A 17,931-nucleotide genomic window follows, 5' to 3' on the forward strand; every position below is an offset into this window, starting at 1 on the left:
CCTTCCTGTTATTCCCGTGCGGGAGGCGGCGGCTGTCGGGGAGCGGCTGCCGGCGCCGCTGCCGCCCGCGCCCGGGGCACAGGCACGGGCCGAGGCGAGCGGGGCGGCCGCAGCGGCGGGAGGCGGCGGGCGCGGCCCGGGGCGCGGCCGGCCCGGCGAGGCCGCGGCGGGCGGGTGAGTGCGGCGGGGGTCGTGAGGGGCCGCTCCCGGAGCGCCGCTCGCTGAGGGGGCGCGGGCGGCAGCGCGGGGCTGAGGGGCCGCGGGGCTGCGCTCGGCCGGCGGAGCTCCCCCGCCGCATCCCGCGCTCGGGGTGCTGGCAGGGACGCGAGCCGGGAGAGGAAGAATAGCGGCTTGTTGTTTTCCAGTGTGGGTGTCTCCACCCCTGGAGTGGAGCTGTGCGCTGTGGATGTGCTCCGGCCGTGCCGGGATGGGGCTGGGTGATGCCGCTGGCAGCAGAGCCGCTCCCGGTGGGTGTGTGGGGATCCTGGCACACGGCTCCTGCTGCCAGATGCGCTCGGCTGACAGCAGCAGCGCCTCGTCCCTGCTACCTGTAAAACCTTCATTCCTCTTTTATACTGCCCAGAGATCGGTCTGTACTGATGTTAAATATGGAACTGCTGTTTCTTCCCAGTATTTGTGTGGTTTTTGGTAGACTCTATATTAGCAAAACTTTGGCCAAACTAACACAAACTTGTTTTTCTTTGGGGGTTTTGTGGCTGTTTTCAGTACTCCTTAAGTTATTAAGCTATCAGTTACTTCTGTAGCAGTTATGGATATGTCTCTAATTTTTATAATTTTTGTGTATATTTAGTTTCTTTTTTTGACTAAAGGCCTGATGGAGCCAAGATTATTTTATAAGCAGTACCTATTCAGAACAAACAGGAGGCAAGTATATATATTTTAAAAGTAGACAGTAGAGAGTATGATGCTTTTCTTGATTTAATTCTGCAGCAAACTTATAAAGGAGCGGTAAATTGGGTTCTGAGTTAGATTTTGTAGAACTTAATAGAAAAAAAAATCTATTTTGTTCTGTTAGTTCTTTGTACCTTCACATCCCCTTTGAGCTATACCAGGTGTTCAAATTTATCACATTGGATAAAGTTAGAAACTTTCCCATCATGATCTGACTCATCCTTTAGTTTCTTCCATCTCACTGTTAATTTATAGAGGTGTACTCATACTTGTTGCTTCCATGCTGCAATTCTATAATGCAATGTAATAATCAAAGGTCACCTCTTGTGTGTAAACTTTGTTAGTTCCTGGGAATATTCCAGTGTGCAAGGTGATGGGATTTAATAATGTCTGCTATGAGGAACTGACTGGAAAAGCTCTTCTAAAATAGAGCCCCATGTGAACTTAAAGCTTCACAATAAATAACTTTATTCTCAAAGAATAGTACTGGAAAACTGTAAGAGTTGTTACTTATTTAGAAACGTATTTTAGCCAATGTAGAGAAAGCTCACAATGTTCACAGAGGAATTTATGAAACCACACAATTCCTATGGGATCCATGGAATATTCCACTTCTGCATTGGGACAATAAATGCACCAGTTGGAATTTGATTGGTGAGATGCCCTGCATTTCCTAGGTGTTAACTTGGTGCCATTCTTGGTAACCTGGAGACAGTGCTGAGTGTTTTTTCAGGGCAGGAGAATCCCAGCCTACAAATCCATGCCAAAATGTTTTAACTGGCTGCTCCAAATTGTCATTCTGTATCAAAGACAAGTTTATTCTGTTTGTTGTTGCGTTTACTGCGTGAAAGATGGCTCTGAGAGAGTTTTTTGGGTTTTTTTTTTTTCCTTCTTCTTTCTGGACTATTCTTTGGGAAAGGGGGTGTAGCTGATTTGTTTACAAAGCAATTGTGCTTTATTGGAAGTCATAAAGTGGTTCAATACTTAGTTTACTGTTTATCTGATAATCAGGCTATTCCTGCTTTCTGTGAGCAAATGGGGGATACTTTTTCCTGGATAACTCTTTTTTTAAAAGTTGTTCAAAGCTTTAGAGTATTAATTTCTGCAACCAGCAAAGAGTTCATGCTTTACCCTCATGCTATCTCACAAAACAGAGTAACCTCACAAGAGGTTTCCAGTTATTGGAAGAAAAGCACCTTTGAAAGGTGTTGTGGCATAAGGAATGGACTTCCTGATCCACAGATCTTCAGGTTTTTTGTGTGTGGTGTGCTTTTTAATGGCTTGCTCATGTGTGATACAACTTGGAAAAACCTTGGTGATCATCATAACTTTTATTTCTTTCTGAGTTAAAACTATCTATAAATGACTAGACAACAAGCTTAAGGCTGACATGCAGTCTGCAAAAACTGCTTTCTTAAGTTTTGTACTTAAAACATCCACTCATTATGCAACCTTTGAGATTTCTGGTGCAGATTCTCTGGTTGTCAGGAATACCCTGAACACCTTGCAGATATCATTCATTTCCTAATGGAAGATTGTTGCTGTTGGTTTTGTTTGCCTGTTAGGGAGGAGAGGAAATTGGGATGATGATGCATTAGCTCCAAATCACACAAGAAATAATAGCAGCTCTAGACTGGTATCATGTAGCTTTGCTTTGCCCAGTTGAGTACATTAATGAAGGTTAACAAAGACTGTAGTTAATAGAACGTTTGAGGAGGGTTGTGTTTGGGTGAGAGGAAGCTAAGATACTTTGTTTTAACTTCAATAGTGATGCACAGACTGATTTTGTTATTTATAACTGGATAAAAATAATCCTGCAAAACTTGTCTTTCTAGTTTAGTCTTCAAATACTATTACAGAACTAAGTTTTGTCTTACTACTTACTGGTTTGTACTTACTGAAAAATATATGAGATCGAGTAAATCCTCCCCACTGAGAAAAAAGTGGGCCATATCTGCATTTTTGGCGTGTGATGGAGTTGGAGGGGGAGCACTTGGAGGGAAAGGATAAGAGTTTGCACATTAGAAATCACATCTGTTCTCCAGTTAGCCAGTGTGAGCTAAGGTTTGGGGGTTTGCAGCTTTTTATGCATTGCATTCCATGCTTGTGGGAGTTTAGTCTCATCCTTTTTAAAAGCCAGACATCCAGCTGCTCCAAGGGGATGATGCCTGTCTGTAGCTATGACTAGAAGGGGCCACAAAAATATTTATGCTAAAACTGGATGGGAATTTTCTTTTGCTTTTGAAGTTGAATGTGTCATGGCAAAGAATTCTGTTACAATTGTCTCTTTGTAGTATGCTAATCCAAATGGGAGCAGTGGGGAGAATAGATTTGTTTCTCTCTATATTTAATTGGACAACAAATGTATGTGATTTGTTTTGATTACAGAGTTGGTCAAGATAACCTCCAGAGGTTCCTCCCAACTGAATTTGTTCTACAGATCTATTTTTGAATGGATAATGAAGTGCTAAATGAACCAGAAATAATACTCTGAGTATTAACTGCTGGGTTGTTTTTTTTTTGCTCTTGCAGCACTGGTATAGTATTAACTTTAACAAAATCCAAACAAACAAACCCACACAATCAATCAAACAAACAAACAAAAAATCCAGGGCAAAACCAAGCCCAGCTAGGGGGTAGGGGGAATTAAACTGGTTTGAAGGAGGAAAAGAGGCATTTTTATAAATCCTGTACATTAACTTGTAGTCATCTAGAAATGCAGCAGACTGAGTACAGTTTATGTAATTCGGGATCTGACTTCTCAGTCTAAGCAATACTTAAAGATTTTGCAGCACATATATTTAAATTTATATTTATATTAGATATTTATAATATATATTTATATGTGGCATGTATCTACACTTGTGTTCTAGAAAAGTATTTTTCTACTTAGTTCTGGGCACAGATTTTGTGCAAGGCAGTCTAAGAGGCCTGTACATTTCAAAGAAGAAATGTGAGGGACAGTAGACATCATCACCTGTTCTCTATTTCCAGTGTTCTTAAAGCCAGCAAAGCAGGGGATAAAAGCATTTGGTCAATTATGTCTGCTAGGGCAACTCCCTGGGAATGGTTATAGTCTGTCTTTGGAAAACTCTGCTCACATACCTGAGCTCCAGAAATGTAAAAACTAAATTCTAAGTGGGCAGCTTACCTCTGTCAAGTTGAACAGGAAAATGCTGGAGCTCTGGTGAAGCTTTTGCTTGGCTTGCAGCAATAAAGTGGCTGCTTCAGTCGAGTTTAAGAACAAACAGCTGGGTCAAACATACAGCTTCAGTGATCTCTGGTTTCATGTCCTGTTGCTTTTCACCAGTGGAGAGTTAGAGAAATCCCAAAGACACTGGGGTTTGTTGTTTGGGGTTTTTGTCTACTCGTTAACACATTTGCTTTAATTAACTTGCCTTTGTGGATTTTTACGCAGAAAACCTTGGCAGTTTTGCCTACACCTTCTGAGTAAAGAAACATTTCCAAGTGTAGCTTTTGAGGGTTGTGAACCACAAAGCATATTTGTTGAACACAGAAGACTTACTGAATTGACTAAGACTGACTGTAAATTCCCTGAAATTTTGAGTCAGCTGAGTCACATTTATTGTGATTAATCTGTACATTCTGACCCTTTTCTAAGGGAACAAAATGTAGAGAAACATCCCTTGGGTTATTTTCTCTCCAACAGAAAAGAGAGAAAGCTGGATGGTTGCCTCTAAGATTGTACAACATGTCAAAAAACTTATCTGTCATTAAGACTTTACTGCTTTTCTTTTTTTTTTTATACTCGTTAGTCAGTCTTTTGCCAATACTTAATCTAGCAGTTAATGGTGATGATGACTCTTGCCCAATATGTTTCCAGACTGTTCCTGATTTTTAACTCTTGCTGTTAAATTAGGTCCCACTCCTTTCAAAAACATGACTTTTCTGGTGAAATTACAGTTGTTGTCTTGGAAAAGTGTCCTTATCTGTCAGCTCTCTAGCTGTGGATCCTTGTAGAGGACACTAAATTGTTGAACAAAGAAATTACTCCTTGTTGCAACCTCGTTCCTTCTCTTAGCTATCACCAATCAACAAAGAAAAAAAATTCTTGAACATCCTCAAAATGCAAGAAACTTTGAACGTTACTGAAAGGAAAATATTCAAGATTCAGCATTTCATCTGAGACTAATCAGCCATAAGTAGAAGTACATGCCTGTTCTGTGATCTGAATCTAATAGAATAAAATTTCCAGTACCTTGGGACTTTGGCATCTGACTTGCTGGAAAAGTGAGGAGATTGATCTCTTCAAAGACACTGGCAAACTAAATACAGAATGCTTGAAAATGCAAGTGCAAACGAGGGAGAATGAGCAGAGGGGTAAAGGACTGTTTACCAGGCAGGCAGGGTGGAGAGGAATTGTTTCTTTCTCAAACTATTCAATTTCAGTTCTGACAAAACTCAATAAATACGCTTTCTGTGATGAGGAATGTTACGATCCAGCTTCAGTGCTTGTGCCATTAAGATACTTTTCATTAAATCTGGAAAACACTTAACTTGGCTCTTGACTACAGGCAGGGTTTGAAAGATGGAAGTTAATAGTGCTAACATAAGAAGTTTCTAGATAGAGCTAACTTCCTCTGGGAAAAGGGAAGTCAAAACTAGCATTCCAAATACTGGTGGTGTCATTAAACTGCTTAGACTCTAAAACATAGCACTTAGTCTTCATTCTTTTATTTATATTCCCAGCTCTTTGCAGAATAATCAGGAAATGCTGTGACTAGTAGTAAAAGTGGAAGTGATACTAATAACACTGAAAATTGCTCTTCTGCCTTTGTGGATGTTGAACAACCAGTTCTACTTACCAGTTTATCAAGGCAGTCTCCTCTGGTGGGAGGGAAGTGATAAATATATTGTGCTTTATCTTCATGCAGTTTCATGCTGTCACCTCTGAAATCTTCAATTTTAAGGTGTTAAGTACTGTAAAAGAGCACTTCTCCCAGGGAAGCCTCTGGTGTTTAAGAGCTGATTTTTAAGCAATGACCACACATCTGGAATGGTCTTGATGGTGATGTATAAATGAGGATGTGCCTGTGTGTTCCACTGCCAGTCTAGCAAGTTTTTTACAAAGATTAGTTTGTGATAAATTGCATTTGTGTTATAGTGTAAAATTGTAATATATGAAATTGTAATGCTGTAATTGGAGAGGATAAACTTATACAGTTACATGAAGTTTTGGATAAAAGATTGCTGGTTAAAAGAAAGGCCTTAAATTGATTTTAACATTTTATTTGAGAGGGTAGAGATTAACTCTTTTGCTTGTGTTCAACCGAGGTTGAACATCTAAAATTCTAATAACTCGCCTTCCTCTTCAGCTTGCTCTGAAATGGAGGATAAGGTTCTGATGCTGTTATCACTGCTCAGCAGCACTGCCTTGATCTCAGATAGCTCCAGCTTGGGATGTTTTGACAGTTCAGGAGTGATGGCAAAAACTGCCACCAAGAGATAAAGATGAAAACAGAAGTCAACAGGCAATAAAATGGCAGTTTATACATGAAGAAAAGGGTAGCAAAACCTATTCCTGACTATGGAGACTTCTTAAATATGTTGTCAAAGTGCTTTGTAATCCAGCTCTTCAGGTCTTCTTTCATCACCTCTTTTCCAGGCTTTTCATTGTACCTCAGCAGATAGTGCAGTATCACAAACAGCTTCAGGGTGATATGGGAAGTGTAACCATGATTATATATTCCAGTCTCTTGTTGTCCTGGTATGTGAGCAGGCATTTATTTAAACAACAAAAAAGATGCTTTGCAAGATAGATATGCTTCCCTAATTGCTGTTTTTTTAATGGGTGGAAATTAAATCCAAAACACTTGAGCTTTTGTGGTCTTCTGTTCTATTCCATGGTTAAACTTCACCAGGCTGAAAGCTGATTTCAGTCTTTTTGAATATACACACACCTATGAAAACATTAATGAAATGTTTCCAAAGAGCCATCCATGTATTTAAAAAATACTTCCTTTTGTGTGTAAATGTGTAAAATTCTCTCACGACCAGTGACTGATTACTACCAGTATCTTTTTGGCTTTTTTTAAAATAAAGTCCTTTCAACTTAATATGTCCTTCTTACATAGCTGTGATTATAGTAGTAGGCTGCATGTGTCTTAGTCTCAAGCCATTTCATCTGGATATGAAAGTGACTTTCTAAACTGGGCAGCTGGGAAGCCCTTAAATACTGCAGAGATGTGGCTGATAGTCACTGCTTAAATACCTATGAGCTTATGTCACTTCTTTGGAAGTTCGTGTTCACTACAAACATTATCTGTTTAGACAAACACTAGCCATTTCTTTCTGATGCATCAACCACAAATTGCTGGTACGCCGACCTTGTCAGAGAAACAATTTGGGTTGCAGCTTGAAGTAGAGGAGAAAGGGATGCACAGCACACAGCGTCATGTCTCAGTAGCCCCATGCTTACTGTGCTTGTGTTGCACAACATGGTTTGCAAAGCAGATGCTGTAAGGAAAGGGGTAATAACATTTCCAGCATCTGCTTTAAACTCTTGCTCAGTAGTGAAACTTGTTGCAGAAACACCAGAGCTGCCTCTGCATGAGCCACAAAAATGAAGAGTTTCAGTTCTGACCAAGGGCAGTGCTTTTCACAGCAATGCTCCATTGGGGTGTGTAACTGCACAAGCCAAGGAGTGGGTCACAAAAAGGACTCTTGGTTTTGGGGGATGTGTGCCTTGTAGGACCCACCGAGCAGACCTTAAATGGCCACAAAAATAAGACCTGACCATGTGCAATGGTGAGACCACGCCTACTCTCACCTCTCATGCTAATGAGGAACCAAAAACCACTCCCACTCTGCCTCATGCTAATGAGGATCCAGAAAACTATGCCTACTTTCACCTCTCATGCTAATGAGGTGCCAAAAACCACTCAAACATCTTATGCTAGTGAGGGGTGGTTTGAAGCTGACTGGGAGTGAACCACGTGGGATTCTACCACCACTGTGAAGATGCCCAGGGCACTGGAGAACCACAGGATCCATGGTGGTGACTCCTCCTCTCTCTCTCTCTCCTCTTTCCCTCATACACTTAATGTGGCAGAATAATGTTGATATCGTTGAACAGGCGTTTGGTCTCATTTGCAGCCTAACTTCTGCAGGGAACTTTAACATCAAATCATAACAGATGCTTTAACAGTCACGTACAGGAGTGATAGCCGTTTGGTTAAGGATGCTGAAGAACCATGTCCCAGTTTACCAGAGCTGGTTTTGTGCTTCAGGCTGGAGCATGCAGGGCTTACTGACACACAGTCACAGTGGATCATGTTTGTTTCCACTTTTTGAAAACAAATGCAAATGTTTTGATGTCTCGAGCATCACAACTGTGGTATCCAACCTGTAAATGCAGAGAAAAGTGCTGTTCAAACGGGATCAACAGCTGCAATGAGAATAAACACTCCTTGAGGTTTCAGAGAAGCTTTTTCTTTGTAACTTACATGAAGCAGTCAGGTGGGTTTACAAAATAGGGAATTTAGTCTTGCAGTGTTGTTTCACATAGAAGGTCCAGTTGTCCTATGTGCTTAGGTGCAATACACCAGTGTGATCTGTGACCTTTGTGGAGATGAAGCCTGATGGGAGCAATTAGTGTTGCCAAATTCTTTGCAGATGAATATTATCCCCTCTTGGTGTGGGGGGTAGGCAGGACAGTCTTGGTCCGCTGAAAATATTTTATGGAAAACTGTTGCTGTTTACCTCTCAGCAGGGTTATAATCTGCTGCCAAATGAATATTTAGTTAATCACCATTGACAGTATCACAAACAAGTGATAGGGAGTAGGACTTCATTTGTGCGTGACCCTTGAAAAGCTGTGGTATTTTCTTGTGATTGTAGCTGGTGTGGTAGTAGACAACAGCTTCCACAGAGCAGGGTTTGTTTGCTGCTCTCTTATTCCATGTGTCTTTTATAGGATAACCTGCTAAGAACTGTGTGAGTTTCAGCTGTTTATAGGACAAGTGTATTTAGCTGCAGAATTGAGTTTTTTCATTACAGTGGCTGTGCCTTTGTGTTAACTCTGCTACAAACTTCCTTCGCTCAACAAATGGTTTTGAAAGGGGAACTAAGGAGCAGCTCAGTGGAGAAAGCATTGTTTGAGTTTTTCAGTGGAGGAGTTTAAACAAAGAGAAAAATAAGACAACCTACTTCCATGGCTTTTGCTGAGGCACGTGCTTCCTTACAAATCCTCTAACAAAAATGAAGTTGCATGCTATCCTTGTTTGCCAGTAAATAAAAGATAATGATTTCTGCTAACTGAATTCATTAAGTCCATGCAGACTAAACCCACACTGCTGTTAAGTACTATTTGGCTGCAGAAGTCTGTAAAGATAGCATAAATGGAAAGCTAATTTATATTTGGATTACAGAACTGAAACTTCTGTTTCCAGTTCAGTGTTCTAGGCTTACTGTTAAAAATCTGTGAGGATGCAAGAATGGTGCTGTCCATTGCCAGTGCAAAAGCTTTTCTGGTTTTGTACATTGGTTGCTTTCAGGGTCTGGAGTAACTTAATACAGCAGAAACACTTTATCTCAATTTCAAGTTGCTGCCAGACTGCATCCTAGGAAATGTTACATGGGAAGTAAACAAGATACTGTAAGTCAGTCTGAGTCTGATGTCTTTTTCAGCTGCTTCTTAGTAAAGAAAGGGCTCAGAGGGCAACTGTTCTGTGTAAGGATGAATGTGAATTAATAATTGAGCACTCCTGACATTGTTGCTTGTGTTAGAGAGGTAAGTGTGACTGTGTGAGGTCTGCAGTGCCTCCGGAGTTTTATTGCAGCTCTTTCCCTGCCTTTCTGGGTAGGGACAGTGGGGAGAGGAAATCTTTCCTCTTCCTCAGTGTGACTGGAGGTTCATCGTGCTGCAGCAGTTACTTCTAAAAGCCAAGGTGACAAATCTGGGGAGAACAACACAGGGAAAGGCGCTGGATCTGAGTTACAGGTCTGCTGCACAGCTGCTTGTGTTGGGTGGGGGGTCAGACTGGGCTGGAGCGCAGAACACCTGGATTAACTCTGCTCTGCTTCCTTGTCTCTGTGCCAGCACTTCCTGTTTTTAAAGATCCTGTTTACTGTCTGCATTCCAAATATCCCAGGAAGGTGGGAGGATGGGAAGAAACATGGAAAGAAAAGTAAACAGCATTATTTAAGGTGGAATTTTATAATTTTTTTAAAGTTATATAACCAGCATTTGTTACTTTTCAAACCTGGTTTCATTAAGCTTTTGTTTACATCATCTGGTACTAATTTCCAAAAGCAGAACTGCATGTGAAAGCTGACATTGAAACTTTTAATATTTGCAGCGAGGAGCAGAGTAAGATTTTGTGGTGTGCTTTGGCTTTTTGTTCTTCCTGATGTTCACATAAAATAATGTTTGTCAGCCATATGAAATGGAGTATTAAACAAAAATATGTAATGAAAGGAAAATCGTATTTCTATGGGTGCAAAATGGCATGTTGCTCTGATTTTGTTGGCAAACTTTAAAGCTTTTGATTTAAATGGCTTGAAAGAATTTGGGTGCTGCTCACTGACCTAATGTGGAGGAGCAGCACAGGGCCAGGTGGAAAGGTAATTCTCATCCTGCTACACAGCAAGCCAGGCTAATTGCTGAAGTTATGAGTAAGCAGATATGTGAAGTGTAAATAGATGATATGTTGCTTTTCTAATTCTTTGTTGTGCTTTATGACTACTAACCCTCTATAAATAACAAAATCCTGTCCTTTGAGGTGGAGCTAGGGATGGAATTACTGAATGATTTTGGACTAAAAAGGAAAATTTAATTCCCGGCTTTACTTTGTTTAACAAAGAGAAAAAGTTCTGCCTTTAGCTGGAAGAAAATGTTCTAGGACAGATATTCTGCCTTTGGTATGTCATGGGATCCCTAGGGAGAAGGCACAGTCGTGCTGGGAGTTCTGGAGGTCACCAGCAACTTGAAAATGCTTCTTTCTCGTGATGCTGTTTTCATGGCTCCCAGACAGTGAGGGAAGCTATAAACACTGTGCCTGCATGGATGGGGGAGGGTGAGCAAGGGGATTGCAGAATAAGAATTCACAAAGGTCTTTTGGTTCACTTGGAGAGGAAAAAAATACTCCAGCAATAGTAAATCTTTTTAAACTGATCATCTTGGATTTGTTTCAGCTGTTTGATCCTGCAGCAACATAGCACACATAGTTCCTCTTGGGAAATACTTTGTAGTGAGTTCTTCTTTTTTCAGGATGACCTCACCATTTATTTTATTCATAGTATCTGAGAGTCACTAGGAGAGTATTGTATTCTGAAAAAAAATCTGGATATAAGATAACTTTAAAGAGAAGAGCTCTGAAACGTAGCCACCCCATATTCTCATATCTGACTAAACTGAAACTGTTTTTCACTAATTTCTAGTGAGCTTTTGCATTCACAGGAGAAAAAGATCCAATATTTCAGCAGTACTATTATTCTACAGATGTTGCCAATAATTTTAGGGGTCTTTAGCTCAGTCTAGACTCAGGCAAATGTACTCAGCACTGGTGTTGAAGGATGGAAGTAATTAGTAACTACAAATAAAATTGGTAGTGTTTGGAAATACATGTCTGTTTCAGAAGGAAGCTGAATGCTGAGATGTTTTTGACAGTGTTAAATCCTCCTGTTTGCTTCCCCTGGGCTGCTGTTTGTGATCAGATAAGGAGTTCCGAGTATCTGCTCGTTTTCTGGGAAATAAGGATGAAAGCAATACGTATGAATTGGACACGCCTGCAGCACAACAGTCTGCTGGTTTCTATTCTGAACAAAGCAGTATTTTTGCCACTTAAATCTGTGTATAATAATGTTTGCATGGAGGACAGTTTCAGACATCTTTGCACTAGTCTTTCTGGATTCTGGAAGAGTGCCAGCTTGGCAAACAGGAAGAACAAAAGGACAGTACTGAAAATACCTAGTCTGGAGCAGTCTTATTGTCACCACACAGCAGGTTTGGACAGCAGCAAAATTAGACAGAAAACTCTGACCAGTTCTCTTCATGTTTCAGAGTGCCTGATCTGTCTGAGAATAAAACATTTTGGCATTTAGAAAGGTTGAAATGTCCCTTGCATTCTGAAAAGTGTTGTTCTTGTTCCAGGAACTCTCTTATTTGCACAAACTCACAGCTTCTGTTTTGGGGATTTCACAGTACTTTATAAAAGCTTATTTGGGGTCATACCTGCAATTGATAATTCTGTCAGTGTGATAGAGGATCAGGAAAATCATTTAACCTACAGATGAGTGCACAGTAAATCAGGATCATGAATTGTTGGACTGTTAAATGAATAGAAGGCAATGCTAGGAGTCTAAAGGAAACTTCTGCCTGGAAAAGAAATCAAATCCAGACACAAATCCTAATGAGCAGCTCCCTGATACCAAAGATGCCACAAAATATTATAAAACATTGCTACATCCTGTCTGTACAAACAGTGTAATGGGATTTGTCTTGTGACTGGAGAAACTAATGGGCTTCAATTAAAGTGTAACAGTTTGCTGAATGACTCATTCAATTTCAAACGTGGGCTGATAAAATTGTATCGAGTGTTCAGTCTGTGCTTTTGAATGGGTTTGAAACAGTGGCTGATGTGTACAGCAGTGCAGATTGTTCAGTGCTCAGTCACTGGGATGTGTGTGCCTCTCTGCATGAGCATCCCATGCTGTATTATACTTCAGTGCAATATTACTGCACAGTGCTCTTCTTGCTGCCTTGTATGCTTGCTACATTTCTTGCTACTTGGTACTTTAGAGAGGGAAGAACTGCTTGCAGAGCCTCAAAACTAACTGTAGGTACTTATGCTGATGACAGACAGGCTATTTCTGCTAAAGTAAACAATAATTTTTTTCCCCTAGATTGCCCCCCTGATGTGCAGAGTGTGCCTTCATCTGTAAGGCAATAGAACTGTCATAGTTTACTGAAACCAAAGGCAATAGAACTGTCATAGTTTACTGAAACCAAATTTTCTACACTTGGAATATCATATTCTTAATAAGGAACTATATCATCCATATCAGATTATATTATTTATATAACCTTTAAGAATATAGCCTATGTAAATTAGCATTCATATGCTAAGCATATCTGAAAGCAAGTATTATGGAAGGCATGTTTATCTTCCTGCTGTCTTCCCTCATATATGTTTATTCTTTTTGAATGGAGTCTCAGAACTAGAGATTGTTTTGTGCTAGTCCAGATGTCCCAAAGCTTTTGGCAGGATAAAAATGTTTAAGGTGCTTTAAGGAGGTCAGGGATTGCAGGTGTGATGAAGTGTTCATTTGAAGGTTGATTTAAATAACATCTCTCTAGAATCCCCTTAAAATTACAGTCCTTTTACTGTCGAAGAACATAATTGATTCTATTTATTCCAGGCAGCATTCCAGATTTTAAAGTGTACACAGAAACACAAGCTGCCAGCTATACTTGAAAACTGTTTCTGTTTACATTCTTGCTTTCCAAATCCAAACCCTGGAGGCGTGCTTACATGTGCAAGTGGAATGAATGTGCACACAGTGACTGCATGCACCATTCCAGCACATGTCTGTATCCCAGCTTGAAACAAAAGCTGCTGGCTTGGTGCAGTTGCTCTCAAAATTGTAGATTTTGGAATGTCTCATTTGGACCATTTACAAGTTTTTAAAGAAAAGGTACTGAGTTGTCATTTAAGGTTTGAATTCTTTAAGGACGCCAAGGCTGATGTTTATTTTGAAGAGATGCTTGTCTAAAAGTATTTGCATTTTTGGTGTATGTGTGTCTCCCATTCCTGCCTCTGTTTCTTTGTTGCTGGTAGGGAGGGAGGAAACCTTGCAGTGGCACAAGGCACCATGCTTGCAGCTGCTCTTGCCCAGCCCTGCTGCAGTCAGGCAGCCCCAGTGCAGACTGCATTAGGCTGGCTCCATGGGGATCTCAGGAAGGAGCTAAAGCAACAGAAGGCAGCACAAGAAAGGGAAAGTGAGTTGTTCTCTGCCATCCACCTGACCTGTAACCAGTTGGCTCAGGGAGCCCCAGTGCCAGCAGGGTGAGGAGTGAGAACACATGCCTTGGGCTGGGTGAAAATGGATTCTCATGGTTCAGAAGAGTCTCAGCAGGACGGTGGAACTGAAATTAAAAGGCTGCTGGTACAAGCTGAGTCTGTGTTGTGAATATTTAATTCGGTTGTGTCCATCTGTACTATCATTGTGTGTGTTTTCCTGTGGACAGGGAAGCTCATGTGACTGCATATTCTTGTTTGTTTGGGGGCTTTGTGCTGGTTTGTGCCGTAGCAGCGATGTGCTTCTGCCTGTGTTTGCAGTTAAGAAATGTAAATGGGCATGTGATTCAGTGATATGGAGAGGAACCTTGTTCATGCTTTGCCTGATCAAAAAGATGCCATTTAACTTGTGTATTTCATTTTATCTGTGAGCTGAGGATAGTTATCAGTGCTTTGGAACCCTCTGAGTTACTCTGAATGGTGTTATTTGGGTTCACTGGCAATGTTTGGTAATTGGTAAGCTTCCCAATTTTGTCTCTGTAAATACACTGTGTGTGCTGGGAGCTTTCCATTTCAGCATCCGCTGGCTGAGGCTATCACAATGATGGGGGAAATAAAACAGCTTCTTTAAGGGCTTTCTTAAAAACAAGTCAGTTGCAAAGCGTTTCTAAATATGCATGAGGTGGTAGTGGAAAAGCATTTTTCTAAATCTGCAGTGGCACTTCAGTACTTTTGTGGATATTTTTAAAAGCCCAAACTGCAACTACAAAGGAGGGATTAAAAAAGACAACCCAATTGCTACTCAGAATTGCTTAGGAAGCAGTGGATTTGGGAAAACATAATTTTTATTTTGATGTTTCTTTGTAAGAACCTGAAGCGTGGCAAGAGCAGGTACTGTATGTACTGGGAAGAAAATCTTTTAGAAAAAAAATGGTAATGCAACAGGGAGGATCAGTTTTTCTTTACTTATATGTAAAATGTTACACGTTATTTTTATATGTACATAATTTAATTAATACATGCATAAATATATTTTTATATGAATACATGTTTTTAAAATTTGCTGAGCAAAGGGAAAGCATTGCAACCATTGCTTTTCCACAGTGAGAGCTTTCAGGAAGTTGATCCAACAGAAGACATGTGAAGCTGTTGGCTTGTGGGTTTCCCTTCCTTTCTGTTGTGAAGAAAACAGACACAGGGGCAGTCCTGAGATGGTTTGTGACTGTAGTGATAAGACAAGGAGTAATGGGTACTGTAAATGTAATGAGAGTAAATTTAGGCTAGGTAGATGTTAGTCTTGACTGTGAGGAAGGTCTGGCTCTGGCACAGGGTGCCCAGAGAAGCTGTGGCTGCCCCATCCCTGAAGTGTCCAAGGCCAGGTTGGACAGGGCTTGGAGCAGCCCAGGATGGTGGAAATGTCCCTGCCCATGGCACAGGAGTTGGAATGAGATGCTCTTTGAGGTCCCTTCCAACCCTTAACATTCTGTGATGGATTTCTCCAAAATTAAGATCAACAAATGCACAGATAAGCAACTTTATTTCATTATGGAACAATCTCGGATACTGTGTGAAAGTATCAGGATTGCAATAAAGAAGACCAAATATTTTGTAACATGAAGTGTTCTTCAGTCTTGTCACAGGATGCCAGCAGTTTGTATGTGAAAACATTCTGAACAAACTGGGTTTCTTTTGCAAATGCACAAATATTGCCTCTGGTTAAGGAAATTAAAAATAGGTAGGGATTAGGAGTGTTCATTGATGAAGCATCACTGTGTGCCTCCTGGGTAGTTCTGCTCTCTTTTTGGTGTCTCCCCTCACCCACTGGGCTATAAAACATCTCTGCTCTGTCCAGACTCTGGGTTTCTCATACTGTGTCCCATTCTCATTTTCTCTTTCTCATACTCATTTCCTCTGCTCTGAGATGGCCAGAGCAGCACAGATAGAGGGTCACACGTGTTCCCCTCCTTTCCTTTGGCTTGGCAGGGACATTCATGCAGCTGCCAAAGGGAACTGGAACAGGGCATTGGCACTAAATAAAACAAGCCCAACTACAAAGTGTTAGTGGGGCTCAATTCTTCTATCTCATTAATGGAAAAAGGAGTTTGTTGTTGGTGTAAGTAGCTTATACTGATCTGAAACAGCTATGGCCAAGTCTTGTGTGTACATGGATTCTTAAAATCAAGTTTAGGGCTTTTAGTAAATATTTATAACTATAATGTAAGTGTTCTTGGAATATTTAGAGGTTTAAGATGAGAAAAATCCATTTTTAAATGTGGAAGCCTTGATTTAGTTAAACTTAAAAGAGCTGATGGTTTGTATCATCCAAATTATAATAAGTGCTTCACTTTCCAGATTAAAACTGTAGAGAACTTGGCTTGAGATTTGGTTAAAAATTTCTGTAATAATTTGAGTATTAGGTATTTTCATCCATCTGCTATTGAAATGTTCTATTAATTAATTAAAAGTTCAGATTTTAAAAATCCTCTATTCTTAGAACTATATGTATATTGGCATTTTTCCAGACTGGTGTGATTCTATTAACTGTTTCATTTGAGTAAATATTTAGATTCAAATACAAGTTCTTAGGCTTGTTTTTATCAAGTCTTTCTTGTAAAATACAGCCCTAAATACTCATCTGCAATTGTAAGTGGCATTTGAACCATTTTATCTGAAATTCTCAGTGATGTTTGTATTTTAAATTTTGACATTTAAATTTCTGATTTTCACTCAGGTTTACACAGACAAATCACTTCTTGAAGAGCTTGAAGTACAGAGTTACCCCAAGACTTCAAAATGCCTCCACGGCCATCATCTGGTGAGCTATGGGGCATCCACTTGATGCCCCCCAGGATCCTGGTGGAGTGTCTCCTCCCTAACGGAATGATAGTGACTCTAGAATGCCTCCGTGAGGCCACCTTACTGACTATTAAACATGAACTCTTCAAAGAAGCAAGGAAGTACCCTCTCTACCAGCTCCTTCAAGATGAATCTTCTTACATTTTTGTAAGTGTTACACAAGAAGCAGAGAGAGAAGAGTTTTTCGATGAAACACGGAGACTTTGTGACCTGCGACTGTTTCAGCCTTTCCTGAAAGTTATTGAACCAGTAGGTAACAGAGAAGAAAAGATTCTCAATAGAGAAATAGGTGAGATTATCTTCTTTTTAAAACATTGTTTAACTGATTATCCTCTTCAAAATACAAGTGAAATGGGTCGTGTTTGTCACCTGTATCTGTCATGTTTCATAATTGGCAGTTGTTGCATCAAATGTCCAAAGATGTTGATCATAGTAAAGTCCATATTTATAATCAATGAGTTAAACTTCTGTTTTCTGATCTGTTTCATTCACCTTGGCTTTGTAAAGCATATTTATATTTGCCTGTGGGTTAGAGGGTATCTTTTTACTCATAGGTTTTTAGCAGGATTTTATATTATTACAGAGCAATGCCTGTCCTGTTATTTGGGAAGTCACTTATAATTTATTTTGGAGTTTACAGAATTGTAAATTCTAGATTTCACTACAAATCTTAACCCACATTTGTGGACACTGATTTTAATTCTGCTCTAGCTTGCTTAGAAAGTTGAATTTCAGAAATTAGGTTTTTTCACCTTTCTTCTTCCCTCTTCTGACAAAAGAGCATAGGGAGTGGAGGGAAAAAACACCGGAGAATGGAGATGTGGAGGCAAGAAAAATTGATGTTTTGAATCTCTGCAGTAGCTTATGATTTTCCATGCTCCATTGTGGAAGCACAGGGAATCTGGCATTTGTTCCAACATCTTGGTTAAGAATTAAATTAAGACAGTACAAACATACCCATTCCTGTTTCATTGCTAACAAATGTGTACTGCAGTGGCAGAGACTTGTCAACTGGAAATACTTGTTCTGAGGTACTGCTAATTGTTAAATTATTTAATTGTGACGAATGCATAATAAGTAAATTACTTCTGTTTTGTAAAGCTCAACATGTTCAGGACTTGGGGAGAGCAGTGGTTAGGTAACCATGCAACACAACAATTGAAAGTTTCCATTTGAACTCATG

General features: G+C 40.2%; 1 protein-coding gene across 3 annotated transcripts in view; it reads left to right on the forward strand.

Moving 5' to 3' along the window:
* Positions 1-35: 35 nt before the first annotated feature.
* The window catches only part of PIK3CA (phosphatidylinositol-4,5-bisphosphate 3-kinase catalytic subunit alpha), a 41,951-nt gene continuing 24,055 nt past the window's right edge, over positions 36-17,931 (forward strand). The window contains exons 1-2 of one of the 3 annotated variants that reach the window (XM_064385314.1): positions 36-174; positions 16,624-17,037. In XM_064385314.1, coding sequence (XP_064241384.1) covers positions 16,686-17,037 — 352 coding nt within the window. In that variant the 5' untranslated portion in view covers positions 36-174; positions 16,624-16,685. Of the gene's footprint in view, positions 175-7,812; positions 7,928-10,061; positions 10,081-16,623; positions 17,038-17,931 lie in introns of those variants that run through there. The other 2 variants (XM_064385315.1, XM_064385316.1) reach the window with 2 other exon arrangements.

The sequence above is a fragment of the Passer domesticus genome, chromosome 11 (genome assembly GCF_036417665.1).
Source record: "Passer domesticus isolate bPasDom1 chromosome 11, bPasDom1.hap1, whole genome shotgun sequence".
Taxonomy (NCBI): domain Eukaryota; kingdom Metazoa; phylum Chordata; class Aves; order Passeriformes; family Passeridae; genus Passer; species Passer domesticus.